General features: G+C 42.5%; 1 protein-coding gene across 2 annotated transcripts in view; it reads left to right on the top strand.

The window, feature by feature from the left end:
- ca16b (carbonic anhydrase XVI b) overlaps nt 1-17071 on the top strand; it is a 98815-nt gene that overhangs the window by 41668 nt on the left and 40076 nt on the right. For both annotated transcript variants that reach the window (XM_072382039.1, XM_072382040.1), the window contains exon 3: nt 11189-11368. In XM_072382039.1, coding sequence (XP_072238140.1) covers nt 11189-11368 — 180 coding nt within the window. The remainder of the gene's footprint in view (nt 1-11188; nt 11369-17071) is intronic.

The raw sequence follows: 17071 nt of genomic DNA on the forward strand, positions 1-17071 counted from the left end.
CTGCTCAGAGATGGACCCCAGCATACACGGTGATAGATCGATTTAACTGCTCCAAATATTGACACTGACCTCCGAGTTTGATTTTGATAGAGTTGTTCCCTTGAATATAAAATCCAATAAAGTGTTCATTATTGACTAAATTCGAAACAGCCATTCATTTTCCATACCTTCATCGTCTTATTCAAGGTCAGCTGGGGGGGACGGGATGTGTTGCTGCCATTAGGCGAGAGGCAGGGCACATCCTGGACAGGTTGCCAGCCATCGCAGGACCAGCCCAGTCCCACTGTGTGACAGCCAGTTAATGAACTTAGCTGTGACATCGCGTCGGATGTGTGCCGACTGTATGGTGATACCTGCTGAATTGTCCAGGCTATGACGACACAGATTCACCTAAACCAAGTCTAATTAGTTTGTTTTTACCCCTGTCTGTATTATTAGGTTCACTGGTTTGATACTTACAAGTTGTAATTCCTCCTCCTCCTCCTCCTCCATTCTTGGTGCAGCCGTGGCACTAGTTGCAGCCTGAGCTTTGGTTTGTAGGTAAAACAATCATTCAGAGAAAAAGGAAGTAGGTTACGTGCAGCTCACAGAGGTGCCTTCAGCTCATGGTGCCGCTTCCACTTGCTGAGTAGGACAGAGAGAGGGCTTAAAGTTCCCCTTTTGAGAAATGTGTTTTGTATGAACTCTGAGGTGTAAAACAGAAGCTGCAAAAATTAGAAGCGTCTTACTGCTGCCGCTCCTTGAGCGCCCCTTTAACTACACCCCACCCCAGTTCCTTGAGCTATTTGGAATTCAATCAAGTTTCTGTCACAGCTGAATTAAGCTACCAGTAGTTGTCGAGATAAGAATTGTTGCAGACCCGCCCCCTCGCCGGCCTATTTTTCAGTGGTTAAGCTGCTGAGACAAAGGCAGCGCAGGGTGAAGTCGTGCCACCTCTGCTAACTGTGAAATATCCCAGCTGCTAGTAAAGCACACTAAATGTCCTGTTGTTGTCAAGAAGAGTGAACACGAGAGTCATCAAGGCTTTTTAAAGTGGGGTTATGTGAGGTACTTGTCCACAGTCTGTGCAATACACACACGGGAAAGTTTTCTGCACCATCCAGTCTGGAGTATCATTCAGGAGTACAGCAGCTGTGGAGTGGAAGGACAGTAAAACAGAATTTAGGTACCTTTGGGGAAGAAAAAAAAAAAAATGAAAATCCAACCTTGGAAGAAAAAAAAAAATCTCAGTTCAAGTGCCGACGACATGAAGAATATTTTCACTGCTGTATTTGCTTTCAAGCAGCCGCTTGAAAGCAACTGATACCGTTACCTCCGCAGCCACCAGACTCCATAGAAAGTCTAATTATACTTCTCCGATTTGGACTTGCTGGTCTGCCACTGCCTTGGCGTATTTTTCTGCTGGTTTTCGTTATCGCGTGACTTTTTTAACGTAGTTTTACGCACCAAAGCCAAAGTCACACGTCGACACAAAACCCAACCCATCAAGGCAGCGGTGCGCTACTGGTTCCTGTGCATGCAAACATGTCATTTTATTTAATTTTTCTGGTTTATTTAATGTTTCTCCTGTGGAGTTTTGCGGCGGTGGCAAGAACAACATATAACGGCTGTCAGAACAAGTGTGGTGGTGCGGGTATTCTAAATGTAACGCTGGAAATGATCCAGACTGGCCCCCTGTGTGACGTTGATGGGTTTTTATGTTGCTTTTTGTGCGTCTCAGCAACACACACTCCGCTGGCTTTTTGTCAGCCCCGTGCATCTATTTGCTCCCCCCCCCCAGTCCCTGTTTGCTCACTCATGCTGTATTTTGGTTCTCTATAAAAAAAAAAAGCCCTCTCATTTACTTCTGTTTGTGTTGTCTGACAATGGAACGGCGCTGAAATAATGACACGAACGCAGCCCATTACGACCCCGTGCTCAAAAGTTAACTTAGAAGCAAGTCATTTTTTCCGAGCTGCCGTTCTGCACGATAAAATCCTGATTATATAACCGCCATCCATCATCTGATAAAATCATCAGCACAATGAATTAAATGGAACTGCTGAGCTGTGAGTTTGGCTGTAGTCGCCGGCGTAATGATCAGTCAGCGGGGTTAGAGGTAACTTTTTGGGGCGTCGGTGGCGTTTCACTCATTTCGGTCGTTTCACTCATTTCGGTCGTTTCCTCTGACATGATCTAATGCAACAGTAGCTCCACACCGTCATGTGGTTGTGTACAGCAAAGGCAGCAGGGTAGCTACTTAGCGCTTCTCTTTCTCCCCCCCCCCCCCCCCCCCTCACGCTTTGTATGACGGTGTAGAATCCAACGTTAAGGTACAATGGCGCCCCCTGGCACGGTGTTAACCGTGTCAGAACTGCCATCGGCTCTCTGTAGGTGTTATGAAATGTTTCATATTGACATCAGTGATAATATCAGTCTTGATATCTGCTTGAAGAATATAGACCACCTCCTGAGTGGCTGGTGCACTCATCCATTTATGGCTGATATTAAAGAAAGGGCAAATTCCAACAGTGTTTAGCCGACCGTCGTTGGATTGTTGGCTTTGAACTCCTTCGTGAGTTTTCTCGTTCAAACGTGGCTCTCTGACTTGGACGTCTTTTCCTGTTCTGTTTTTTGTTTGCTCTCTTGTGCACTTTCTCATTGTTTTGCCCGGTGTCACCAAAACGCAGTAAATCAAGACGTTACATTTTGTCTTCTCATTCATCGCGGAATTGCCAAGGCCGAGCAAATACACGTTTAATTTGGTGAAGTGAAACTCATGCATCTCCCTGACTGTGACCCTCGGGTTGCCGTTTTTTCCATTCTTGCAAACTCCACTGATGTTTCAAGTACTTGCACCTTGTACATTTCTCTCAAAGACTAAAATACTTTATTCCAGTACCCAATGTTGAGAAAATGGGTTTTTAAAAACCTGGAATCAGTCACGGCTATCATTTACTTTTAGTAGTAAATTCTTGTTTGAAATTCTTTAGTTACTTCATTGGATATTCCCGCACTCATCTTTTGAAGCCCACCATTGTGGCTTCACCTTCATGGTCCATTAATAATTGAGTCAGTGTATTCAGACTGACCGGCGAGGGAATCTGACAAGAAACTCCTTTTGAAGGTACAGTTCCTTATGCATACGAAATCCTGCGCACACAAGATGGAAATCGAAATTGTCGCAGCTGGTGAATGAATCACTTTCATAAACACTCCGTGTGTGACTTAAAGACACCTCCCGGGACGATGGAACAGTTTATTTGAGATGCTTTGCTCGTTGAAAAGTACAGTAATGGCAACAAGAAAAGGCTCCGTCCTCGACTGAGCTGTTGTTCAGTCACTTATTTCACCCTGGTGGAACATTCTGCAGTTTTGGCAGCATGACCCCCTTTATACTCGGGAACAGTCAGTCACCAATTGGCTGTCCCAGTTTTGCCTGGATGACTTTCCTGCTCTTTGACAGTAGTTGTGTTGAGTCGGATACATTTTCATAGATAATCACGCCAATTTACAGTCTGCACTTGATGCTACATTGTGCTCCCTTATTCTTTCTTATTTGAGAGGCTCCTTTTGGTGGGATCCTTGGTGTTTTTTTTTTAATTTTTAAAAATTTTTTATTGAACCACAGAAACATACATTGCATTGGAAATAAAGATGACGTCCTGAGCCCCGCTGTAAGTATTTCTGAATCAGGAAAATTAACAATGGATTTCAGACTCTTCCTGCTTGCTTTCACTCGGCGTAGTAAGAGTCTGTATTTCTGTCGCCGAACGCTCAGTCGGCATCGCTCAGCAAACCGAATCTACTTTCTTCTTTCCTCAGTTGATTCAGCTTTGCTCTGAGCTCTCTTCTTTTTTTTTCCCTGTCACATCCCAGCCATTAGGTCACAGAGCTGCCAGGAAGCATGTAAAGAGATCTGCATGACACAGAGACAGTGGAACGAAGGGATAAAGTCTGGCGGCTTGTTTTTGTAGAAAGGAGCTCTGGTATCGCAGTTTACCAAGATAGAACTTCTCTGTGCTTGTGCTGTTACTAGTACCTTTGACTTGCTTTGCCTTGGGGTTTATTTTGAAAATGATAAAGAAAAAAAAAATCCTTGGATTCACTCCACACAATGAGCAAAACTCATCTGTGAGCATACGCAGCTATAAGTACCTGCTTTGGTTATGACAAAGGCTGATTGTAGGTTTCCACGATGTACTCTTCTTATCTGAAGTTCCCTAATAGTTGAAAATGTAGTACTATAGAAGGATCAGATGCCTGCAAAGTTAACACTCAACCCCAGAAGACACATTGCCTTTTCCAACACGAATTAACCGGTGTTGCATAAACATAAATCTTGATAAACCTACTAACTGCGTTGTCATTCCAGGAGTTGTGATTTATTGTCCTTTCATGGTTAATTAAGATGTGAACAGAAGTGTGCGTGACTGTTCCCTGTGTTTTTTATGGAGCAATTTATAGTCGTTGTGATATAGGTAGACGTGTGCCATCAGGTCTGTGCTTAAAAAGAAAAATCTAAAAGATCAAATCTATTTTTGACTTGATCTGATATTGATTTATGAAATCTAAACGCATGCTGTGCTTCCCATCCATAGACTTTACCGGCCCGATCCATACTAGAGTTGGTTTAATTCTAAGGGCCACTCTCTAATGTAATCGGGTGATCGGGGAATTATTTGTAGCAGCTGGGGGGGGGGGTATGACTTGTGTAGAAAATGTTTTGCGGTCACAAATCATGGCTGCCAAACATCATCTCAAACAAGTTGAAAATAGAAATCAAAACATACTGGAAAACACTGCATACCCTCCAAACATTATGACGATGAAACCACGGGGAGCTTTCAGTCGGCAGAGTCTTCATCTGCATTCCCACCCTCAGCAGTGACCCTATACACTGTGACGGTTATGACTAATGACCTTTATTTGTTTATTCGTACCATGCCGCAATATAATTCTGATTTACGCCTTAGGGATGAATGAAATATTCAGTTAAATTCAAATTAATTAAAAGGGTACTTTGTATTTGCACTGTTTGACTTGGAGGTAAAAGAAAAGGTGCGCTTTGTCATCCATTATCCCACCGTAAAGCCTCACAGTGCTTCATTGTTCACTGGCAGTTTAAAGTTCAATCTAGAAACGTGGCGGTAAGATTTATCAGACGCTGGGTTTGTCCTTTTCTTTTCTCTTTTGCATGATTCTTTTTATGTTTATGTTTATGCATTTGGCAGACGCTTTTATCCAAAGCGACTTACAGGTAGGCAGGGAGTACCGGAGGTAGTACCTTTCATGCAGGGGATTTGAACCCAGGTCTCCCTCATGAAAGGTGCCAATCATACCACTAAACTATCCAAGTGTCGTCCCAGATTATTTTTATGTACGCTACATTTTTAATTACCGGTCTTGTGCAGCTTTATGCAGTTAATTTGACGAGAGAACACTTCTGGCCAGTGACCCGTTGTTATCGCAACAGTTTCATATGTGATTGGATGATAAGAGCAAAAATAAAGGTCTGTCATTTCCTTGCGAGGAGTTGAATGATTACCAACTTTTTCTGTCTCAACAATGCGGAATATTCAGTTAAATTCAAATTAATTAAAAGGGTACTTTGTATTTGCACTGTTTGACTTGGAGGTAAAAGAAAAGGTGCGCTTTGTCATCCATTATCCCACAGTAAAGCCTCACAGTGCTTCATTGTTCACTGGCAGTTTAAAGTTCAATCTAGAAACGTGGCGGTAAGATTTATCAGACGCTGGGCTTGTCCTTTTCTTTTCTCTTTTGCATGATTCTTTTTATGTTTATGCATTTGGCAGATGCTTTTATCCAAAGCGACTTACAGGTAGGCAGGTAGTACCGGAGGTAGTATTGTAGGTAGTACCGGAGGTAGTATTGTAGGTAGTACCGGAGGTAGTATTGTAGGTAGTACCGGAGGTAGTATTGTAGGTAGTACCGGAGGTAGTATTGTAGGTAGTACCGGAGGTAGTATTGTAGGTAGTACCGGAGGTAGTATTGTAGGTAGTACCGGAGGTAGTACCTTTCATGCAGGGGATTTGAACCCATGTCTCATGCCTCATGAAAGGTGGCAATCATACCACTAAACTATCCAAGTGTCGTTCCAGATTATTTTTAATTACCGGTCTTGTGCAGCTTTATGCAGTTAATTTGATGAGAGAACACTTCTGGCCTGTGACCCGTTGTTATCGCAACAGTTTCATAAGTGATTGGATGATAAGAGCAAAAATAAAGGTCTGCCAGTTCCTTGCGAGGAGTTGAATGATTACCAACTTTTCTGTTTTCTGACCTGTACATCTGATAGCACCCAATGCTGCAGTGTGTCTGTTTCCACCATCTGGAGTGTTATCAACATATTGAAAGTGACAGCAGGAATGTTGTTCAAAATGTTATCCGATGCTCCTGCTTTCCCTGATGTTCTACTACAGCAAACACACACACGGCTTTAATCTTCTTACCACTATTCCATCTATACAAATGGTGTGACCTTTCTCAGTTGTGACACTATGTCTTCTATCTGCTGGCCATGTTTTGCTGTCAGTGCCACTCATACATATGGACTGATCAGTGTGGATTTTTGCAAGCACTATTGTGCCAATTCTGGGAGGTCTGCCAGCCGGCATACAGCGTGCATGCCTTCACCGCAAGGGACAAAACGGAAATGACAAGGCAATCGCCATTCTGTCAGCATTGCCATGGAGGCACAGGCATGGCTGTTTATCCCAAGGTTAATGGGATGACGTCTGGAACTGAAAGTGCCAGATTGAGAGAAACATGTGCCTGTTTTACTTAAAACTAGTAGATTGCAGAGACAGCGTCACATCACTCCGAGGAAAGCCCTGGGCAGGTCACAACAAAATGAATATATAACTCTACAAACACAAGCCATCCTACTTCTAGCATATATTATAATGTAATAAGGGTGTGATTGAATTTCTATAAAATCCTGATTTGAATGGGATGCTTAGCAATTCATAGGCTGGGGCTTTATTTATATGCGAGCGTGCTACAAAGTGAGCAAAGCAGAGTTTTCCCAGGACTAAAAGGCTGTAGATAAAAGCCATTATTTCCGAGGGATGAGTGTAAGCATGCGGAGATCTCGGCATTAAATCTCCGACTTGGCGAGGTGGTTTTTATACGTTTTCGTAGCGATAGCCGAATGGATATTTGTTGTTTTTTCGGATGCGTTCGTTCAGAGGTGACACGATGCACGTGGTTTTAAAAAAATTCCCGCGTGAGCAGTTCTCCATATGATATGCAGTGTTCTGTGGATCCGTCAAGGACACGGGACCACACAAATGAGCAGGCTGTCACTCATCTCGTGCACTTACAGGCTGTCGCTTCCTATTGTAAACAGCCGAGCGTATGAATCAGACGTTAACGCTGAGACGTTTACTTCAGACTTAACACTTTTGGCATGTCTGCAAATGCAGGCCTGACTCACTGTAAAGCAAGTGAAAAATGTATTCAAAGTAAACACATTTTAATTACAGTGCAAACAATACAACTGATTCCATTCGTTTGTAATTATAACCCAGGCAATGTATATTGCAGCCATAGGTAAACCAAATCATCATAACATATCTAATTATCTTTTGATTAAAACCCCATTATGACTTGGAGACTTTTTTCTTTTTTTTTTTTAAATCATTCTGCACCATATAATCACATTTGAGTGCCACCTTGTGCAGGTAACAATTTCCCTCCTCCCAGCAGTCATTCATTCATTCATTCATTCATTCATTCAGGAGCTGTATTTTTGGAACTGGAGAACGTTTCTTTCATTCGATAACGTAACTTGGACAGCCGTGCTAGTAATCTCGTGTCTGCACTTAACAACTACACTACAATCAGTCTGTGCTGGTTCGTTTCGGGTCATTTCTTCTTCTGAGTTCCATGAAATAATTCCAACGTGAGCGAGCGGTGATTCAGAAATGTTGACAACTGATGAAATCTGTCTTTTTTTTTTTTAAATCCCTAAAAGAGGGACTGTAATGTCATTGTGTTGTAACTCACTTTTCTTTTTTTTTTCTTTTCTTTAACTCAATCACTGATTTGCATTTAAAAAAGATCCACATTCCCCTGAGACTGACCCATACAGCACATATTAAAGGGTTTGCTCCATATCGAGTGAGCAGCCTGGCGCCTGAGCCGTTTCACCGGATCCATATGCTGAGTGAGGCTGATGCGGTACGTTTCAGTTCACATTTGGAACGAGGACTTCTATTTAAACGTCTTCACCTCAGCCTTTGCAGAGAGTCACGGCTGCAGTCGGAAAAAGACTTAACCACGAGAATTATAGTCTGGTTCTGATGAATGGCAATGAGACAGATTAATCGACTGCTGTGCAACCCTCACTTATCTGATTTTAGGACTGCTCCTCCCTCTCTGTTCTTAAAAGGCAGAATTATCCCTCCAGCAGTAAATGGGATGTAATTTGTGTTTGAATGGAAAATTAGCGAAAGATTACACTTTTTTTTTTGAGACCATGTTACACATTGAACTTACAAGGGCAACCCACAAAGAAGGATTCCTCCATCGTAGCCGGTGCTCTTTTCTTCCGGCTTTAGAGGATGTGCTTCAGATTTCTTCTCTTTCTCGTGATCGAACCTCGCTGACAAAGTTTCATGGAAAGCAGTGTCTTGCTTTTCTTACACGCACAGGGCATCTTCTGTGAGAAAGCACCGCGCTTGCTAATGCTAATCAACGATAGATTTAGGCGCGCCAAGTTTCGGGTTACCTTCCGCTGACTGTTCAGATGAAGGATCTGAAATGATCCCTGTACTGTGCCACGACTCAAGAGGACAAAGTAAGAAGGAAGGAAAAGCAGTGGTTGAAGTGAACATGTGGACAGTGTTTTTTGTAGCTAGCTGAATGTAGCACTCTTGTTACCACAGATGTGGGGTACTGTACCCGAGACAAAGAGTAGATACAATTTCTGCTAACACAAGTGCAGTAGATGTAAGGCTAAGCCACTTGTACAACCACCTTAGGTATGTAGTGTTTCATCAGTTACGTTATCTTTCCCAGAACAGTGTGCTGTTAGTATGTGGCCGACTCCCAGCTTCAGTGTGAGCCCCATTTGTTTTGTTTTTCTTTCTGTCATGGAAGGGTATCTTTTCATTATGTTATACGAACATCATCTTTATATTTATGTAAAGACAGTTGGACTAAGATGCATACTAATTTTGTGCAGGTGTGTAATAATAGTGTAATAATCTATATATATATTTTTTTGTTTGTTCCCAGACTCAAGCTGTACTTTTACTTCACCGACAATCCCCGTCATCACTATTCTGTCTCAAAGAAATGAGCATTTACGTTTGGAATCTGATCTTTAAGAAAAATAAAACACAATGTGGCTTTAAGCTAAATTGTCGTGACTTATTATTGAATGTTGCAGCAGAAGCTTAAGAACTCTGGAGCCCTGCTCTCCTCCCCTTTGTGAGCCCATGGTTCAGGTTGGTACCTGATCGTGTAAGTTTAGCTGGGCTTTTTTTTTTTTGGCTAACCCTTCCTGATTGAAGCTGTGGATTCAGAGTTGCTTGACCTCACAGCGGCATGGCTTTCACATTGCAGTGAGTCATTTGTTTCATTGATTCCAAATGAAATACCGCTCCTTGCAGCTTTAATCTCTGGATCAAAATATTGTGTAATGGAGCCATGGGTGTTAATTGGGCTTCGCTCCGTTCCGTTTTATACAGCAAGGTTGTGGCTAAAGCTTTATCGAGTACAAATGCAATAGTAATAGGAACATGACAAATGAGTCTGCAGTTTTTAGCACACAAAGGCTCAATAGAAACTTGTGCGCACGTAAGACTTTTATCTGAGAATTGTAAACATTTGCTTCATTTTATGTAAATCCTCTGTGTATTTATGAGTGGCAAGCAGCTTTCAATGGCTTCGTGGCATTAGTGTTTCACTCATAATGGGCTTTATCCCAGAGTATGAAATATTGGGGTTGCACTGGCACGGTTGTATTTATAAACTATAATCATGGCTGACAATTTTAATCCTGCTTGCTAATGCAGTCATTAGTTCAAAATGCTGCTCACATTCATCGCAGCATTCAGAGCCATTCAGGCCTTCCATGTCCGCAGCATCGCGGCTGATGTTCTCACTGCACTCTGTCATCTTTTAAGTTTGCTGGCCGGGTATGAGGAACTGTTTTATTAATCTCTCCAATGAACATGTATCTGTGCTCTGAATACAACAAGAACTTGTGCAAATGTTCTGTCGATATGTCACCCCACAGTGCGCGTTGTTCTCTGGCTGTGTTGCACTGATTCTGAATCAAAGTGTCCTTTTGAAGGAGGCGAGTACAGTCTGTTTAGCTTTAAGGTGTTTATACAAACCAAGGCATAAAGCCACCCCTCGATTCATGTTTTTTTTTTTTTTTGTAGTCAAGAGGAGTTCTCATATCTTTTTCATGAGCTCGTAGCAAAGTTGTCCTATATCTGTAGGGAAGGAGATCATGAATATTGTGCTAACCCAGAAAAGTTAAAATCCATGCATGCTTCCTTGTTCCCCTGATCCCTCGGCTTTTGTTGTTGCATCGGCCAATTGTACCCTGGAAGAGATCAAGGGGACCCCTGTCGGTTGTGGATTATTCCTTTGTAGAAGCGCCACTGTAGGGGGATAGAGGATTAAAAGAGCAGACACTGGATGGGGATTCCACAGGAAGTTGGTCTGCAGCACACGCTGCGCATGAATTGTTCACGCAAAGTATTATTTTTTTCTTTCTGCTTTTAAAGACTATTGATTACGCTCGCTTTTTATTGGAGAAAGAAGAGATGCGCAAAAGCTCGCTTCTCATTCCGGGCTCTGGTCCAGATAGTGTCGCAACACAGCAATATGACTCGTTTGGATATTTATATTTTCCGTGGACAATTAGCACTGGAATTGTTTGTACCCAGATGAAGAATTTTTATTGTGCTCTCATGTTTTCTCAGCTGAGGGGAGGGAGCAGCAGGGGGACTGAGAGGGCACTGCAGCTGAATGAATATGAAAGAATCTTTGTCCCCTTCTCCTCTCTGTTGTGGCTGTTACCCTGTGGGCTGCTGCAGCGGTAGCTTCATTGTTACTGTTTCTAATTTAATCTGTGGCAGAGTTGATATCCATGGATAAAGGTGATCAGTGTGAGCCAGTCTACATTCTGCACAGTCCACATCTTTGTGTGCTCTGTTTTCTGCAGGGAGCCATGGACCTCGAGGCTGGGCGGCGTTATACCCAGAGTGTGCTGCTAATAACCAATCCCCTGTGGATGTTGTAGATGACCGCGCTTCGGTTTCGGAGGAGTACCAGGAGTTGGTGCTTGACAAGTTCAACATTGAGTCCTCCAATCAAACCACCATGAAAAACACCGGAAAAACAGGTTTGCATCAGATATTTAGTTTCGTTGTGTCTGTAGACGATATTGGTAACTCTTTGTGAAATGATGCCACATTTGAAGTATTGTCTGTTGCCATGTAACACAGCTGGAGATGCTTTTCCCTGTAATACAGAAAGCCTTTGTTGTATTGGGCTATTGCAAACAGTTCTGCAGTTAACCATGAAAAGCCTCATTTTAATATTGCATTTTAAGGGCTTTTGGATCACTGTGATGTGCCTTAATGCACCAGTTATGAAATAAACTTGGCTGGCCCAAAAAAAAAATTGGACAACTTAATTATTTTGCAGATGGTTCACCTTTTAATGTATTTTTTTTTATTCTGTGATGTTAAAAAAATCAGTGCAAATTCTTAAAATACAAAAATCCTCCATATCAGGATTTTTTTTTACCCATATCAAAGTCAAAGTAGCTTTAATGTCAATTATTTCATATGTGAAGACATGCGAAGGAATCGAAAGGACGTTTCCCACACAGACATTTGTAGTACAAGTAAACATTCAAATACACACAGATGAGATTTATGCTAAAGCTAAAAAGATGGGCAATAAAAAGATGGAAGAAATGTGCAAATATAGGAATCTACTATGTGTTGCTAGGAGTAGCAGCATAAATGGCTCTATAAGTTAGGTTATGGTTGTGCAAAATGGTAACAGCAGCAAAGGAACATCTGTACGATGTATGTGTGACGTTGACAGTGCAGATAGTACAGTAAGGACAATGGTGGTGAACATAGGCAAGGCGAGTTTATTTGTATGGCACAATTCAACGCCAAGGTTATTCAAAGTGCTTTACAGAGACATTAAAACAGAAGAAATGAAAAGCGCGATTTAAAATTTAAACAAAAGAAAGAAATAAGAACAATAGATAGAATCAGAAAAGATTAAATATATATATGAAAGATAAAATCAATAGTTAAAATATGATTCCGTTTTGAAACTCACGCTTATAGATGTGTCTTAAATACACTGAGTGTTTCAGCTGATCTGAGGCTTTCTGGGACTTTGTTCCAGACATGTGGAGCATAGAAGCTGAATGCAGCTACTCCATGTCTGGTTCTGACTCTGGGAACTGATAAAAAAAACCGGATCCAGATGACCTGAGGGGTCTGGAAGGTTCATAGTGGGTCAGGAGGTCACTGATGTATTTTGGTCCTAGACCATTCCGAGCTTTATAGACCAGCATCAGAACTTTAAAGTCTATCCTCTGATGGACAGGCAGCCAGTGTAAAGACCTCAGAGCTGGACTGATGTGCTCCACTTTTTTTGGTCTTAGTGAGGACTCGAGCAGCTGAGTTCTGGATGAGCTGCAGTTGTCTAACTGACTTTTTAGGCAGACCTGTAAAGATGCTGTTACAAGAATCATAATACAAGTAGATGAACTATATATTTAAGGGGGTAACATCGGTCAGTTACGCATCGATCGTGCATTCAGCGTTAAATCGCACAGCTGTTGTCTGAGTCAGTACGAAGGTGGAGATCCTGGTTAAAAACATCGAAGTATGGCCGGTCGCAGTGTAAAAACAAGTCGAGTGGCTGGTTAAAGTGGGCAAACTGAAGGGTCTGGCCAGTGTGAAAATTCCACAATAACACCGTGTCAGGAGCCGAAAAAGTCTTTCAATACAAACAAGTAAACAAAGTGACACTGGGTTGAGGTGAGCATTGTCCATAAGTCACTCAGAGCTCTCAGTGAGGTGACAAGTGTGTGGGAGGGTGACGGAGGCATGAGTGAGGGGTCTGAAAGACTGAGTACTGGCTGGATATCATCAAGGATATTTCAGAATGTGGATCTTTTGAAATCCAAGCAAAAAAATGTTTTCTTCAGCACACAAAGAAACACCAAACGTGCTTCAGGTGTTTGAAAAATGGCTTCGCTGCTTCAGTGAAAGACGCGGCGGCCTCACAGACGCTCATCAGTCCACCGTGGTTCTTGAAAATCTGTGAGCTGGTTATTATTCCTTTATTTTTACCCCCCCCCCCATCACCCCCCAATGCCCTGCGCTCCACGTTCTGTTGGTAGGCTAAGCTTTGCACGCTTTGTTTACAGATTCATTCTGAATCTCGCTCAATTAGCTGCTTCTTAAACTCACTGCCGCAAAGTTGTTTCTTTTCACGTCTTTAGTTGGGCTAATCCGCCGCACGCCGGTGTGAAAAGTCTGACCCTAATTGATCTGTCTGCTTTTGGCACACTTTCTGATGGGAGCACTGTCATCTTTTAGCGTTTGATCATAATGAGAGTTGTTAGCCGCCATGGCAACCAAGGCCACTGACACAGCCGAGCAGTGCTGCGGGCTGCTTATTTACAAAGATGGAAGTAACGTGGCTCGGTGTCATTTTGGGAAAACACGGGACAAGAGGATCTTAAATGGCTGTGAAAAATAAGGGGGAAGTGGAACCACATTACCGCAAAATACTCCAGAGCAAAGGTTGTCTGGGAAAGGTCGACTCAAAACTCAGCGGCGTATTGTGAAATTGATGTAATATCAGTTAGTCGTGTAGAAAAATATGTAGGCTTTTTATTACCCTCACCCACCGAGGCCATTACAGTAAGAAAGCCAGCCCCTAAAAATATCTGTAAATTGACCGTCCAAAAAAAAAAAGAAGAAGAAGAAGAAGAAAATCCCACGGCTCCTGATGCAGGACACTTTAACCACAAGTGTGACATTTCTAATTCTCTTATTCCATTTTACCAGCACAGCCAGGCTACATGACCTGAAATTATGTCTAGTCTAACTGAAACAGCTGAACGCTCTGCGGTTTCTGCAGGTTAATTTCCTGTCACATTACTGCTCCTCTCTTAGGTAGCGCCAACATCCATAGCAGACTCTATCTGTGGTCATGACTCCCCGTGAAATGATTTGTTATAGAGGTGGCCTGGTTTCTCCGGTGTATTTTCCGTAGCCCAGACGTTATATTTCAAAGTCCTTATCACCTCAAATGTGGCCGCTCGTGACATCATTTTGTAGTGCGAGTTAGTTATTGGTCATGCGAGGCATTTGCCCTTCATATTCACTGAAAAACGTTTGTTCAAACAAGTCTGGGAAGTTGCATTGTTCTCCCAGAGTCTTTGTCCTTCAGAGTTCTCATCTGTTATGCTCCACATCATAACTTTTTGTATCCTTGATAGTCTTTTTTTTCCCCACGTCTTTTCTCTCTTAAGCTGCGTTTAGGTTGTTAAACAAAGCCTCGAACAGGGATTTTTGATGTAATTCTATATACTTAGCTATCGCTTTAATCATTCGTGTTTGGCCGAGTTGTCGATAACGTTCTCTGTGATGTGAAAACCTCGGAACACAATTATTTCTGCTTTATTCTGACTTGAATGAATGCATTTCCATTTAAATGCAACAGAGAGTCAGTTTTCCAGAGACCAACCGGCTGTGGCGGACGGCCAGAAATGTTGGCCTTTGTCGGGCCACGATCATTAAACTATTCAACGTGTATAATAAACGGCTTAATAATATAAAATGTGCTCGGCCTTAATTACATTTAAAGTGCTTGTGTTTATGTTGTTTTTTTTTTTTTTTTTTGCCAGATTGTGAAACTTTTCCTCCAAAGACTTTGCAGATTTTTTACAAAATCAGAAAAGTCTTTGAGTGCACTGTAATTAACTCTTTTGACATTATCCTATGGATTAGTTGCGCATGCAGCTGAATGTTAATGAATATACGAAAGAATGTTTGTATCGGCTTCCATTACACAACACTGGTGTGTAGACTATCCTCTTTTCAGGTCATGGTGGGCAAGGGCAAAAGGAATTTAAGCCCTCGACGACACATAAACGCTCTTGTCTTTTGACGTTCTTTCTAAATCTATGTGGCATTTCTGTACACAGAAATATGCGCCGCGTCTGTGTGCATGCTGGAAAAAACGGAGCCGTCCCTCTCAGTTGCTCTGCCTTCGGGTTGAAGTCGGCGTGTGACTTGACCTGGCTCGTTCCGAGTGTCCTAAAGGAAATGTCTGACTCTTATCCGTCACCGTGTTCATCAGCTTGCCACCGACTGAGTCTGTTTCCCATTTGCGGCTGATCCGGTAGAGCGCTGTTGCATGTTACGGCTTTTTAACTGAGTCTACCCGCTGAGTCTTAAGAACTGCACTAGGAAAGACTGAGAGGAAAGACGGTAAAGCTGCAGGTCAGGTAGCCAAACAGCTGGATGATGCTCAGTTAAAGCCAAGTGCTGTTCCAGATCGAGGTGAATCAGTGAGCTCATTACCGAAAAGAACTCCCTAAATATAGTCTTTGCTCTCGCAGTTAGATGTATTGCTATGACATAATGCCTTTAGACATTACACTGCTGTATTTTGCCGACTCCAACCTGTTATTGGCACTAGGGGGGGGTGCTGAAATTGAGTTGCTCAAACCCCCCACCCCTCCCGCTGAGGGGCATTAACATCCTTCTCACTATTTAAAAGTCACTCTTGCAATTAAGAGCTGAGTGAATAGATCTTAAAAGTTCACTGCAATTGATTACATGACATTCCCTTGTGCCTTGACCTGCTTTGAGATCAGGCTGATTGGCCGCCATTCACGCTCCGTTCCTCAACAAAACAGTTCTCAGTGAAATTTCAAACAACTTTAAACCCAATTCTGGGGGAATCGGAAGGCCCCAGAGACATCTGCATTGATCAAGGATTTACTTTCACACACACCCCTCTTCTTTCACAGGCTCTGATTCAAGGTCTTTTTGGCTTAGCTTCTAATTCTTCCTCTGCTGTTTGAGGGTTCACATACACCCAGGGCTGCATTCCTAATGAAACTCCCAAGGCCAGCCAGCGTCTCCGTTCCTCAGCTTTTCTCATGTTGCACATAGGATTACATTCCTTCAACAACAGCAGTTACGGGGGAATTTTTATTTTTTTGCACATTATGATAATGTTATGGGTTGTTATTTCCTGTGCAGACTGTTTTTTTTTACTTTGACCTAATGCTTTCAGTCTTGGAAATCTCCCGCATCATTTCTTCTTCTTCATGCTGTGGACCTCCAGTTTAAACAGCACATTAATACTGCTGGCAGATTCTTTCCTGCCTCACGACACAATCTCAGTTCATCCCTCATCACGCATCATTCTTCTCCCCTCAGATCTTCTTGTCTCTTCCTTTTGTTTCTTCAAATCTGCAACTTCTTTTTTTTTCGCCCTCTATCCATCAACGGCTGACCTGTTTTTGCTAATGTTAATCTCCTGCGTTCCCCTCTTCACAACCTATCCTTTATGTTGTCTGTTTGCTGGGAGTCTTTTTGTTTGTTTTCTCTCCTAGTTTGCTTTGTGATATGATTAAAAGTGGGCTTTCCTGATTCAGAGGCTGACTAAATCCTCATGTAACACCAAGGATCAGCCGACAGAGCATCAGGTCTAATCTGGCTAATGATGTCAAATCTAGACGTGGTAAAGGGTTCTAAATGCGTTAGCATGTGTGACCTCAGCCAGGACAGCAGAGGGATGATAATCTGGCTTGCCATGTTGTTTCAAATGCCACGGATTACCAACACGGCTTAAACTTGGCCTTACATGACATTACGAAGAACATTGACAAGCTCCTGTATACACGAAGAAGTGCCCTCAGGCAACATACCAAAGCCTGAGTTTCTCCTGAAGGGCAAGCCTTTCGTTGCAGCTCATCTGCAGTCTGTGTCTGTGTGTGTTTGCCACTGTAAATTATAAAGAAAAAGGGCATAGCATATTGGTGGTA

The sequence above is a fragment of the Leuresthes tenuis genome, unplaced genomic scaffold (assembly GCF_036924035.1).
Source record: "Leuresthes tenuis unplaced genomic scaffold, fLeuTen1.0.hap1 SCAF_3, whole genome shotgun sequence".
Lineage (NCBI taxonomy): Eukaryota > Metazoa > Chordata > Actinopteri > Atheriniformes > Atherinopsidae > Leuresthes > Leuresthes tenuis.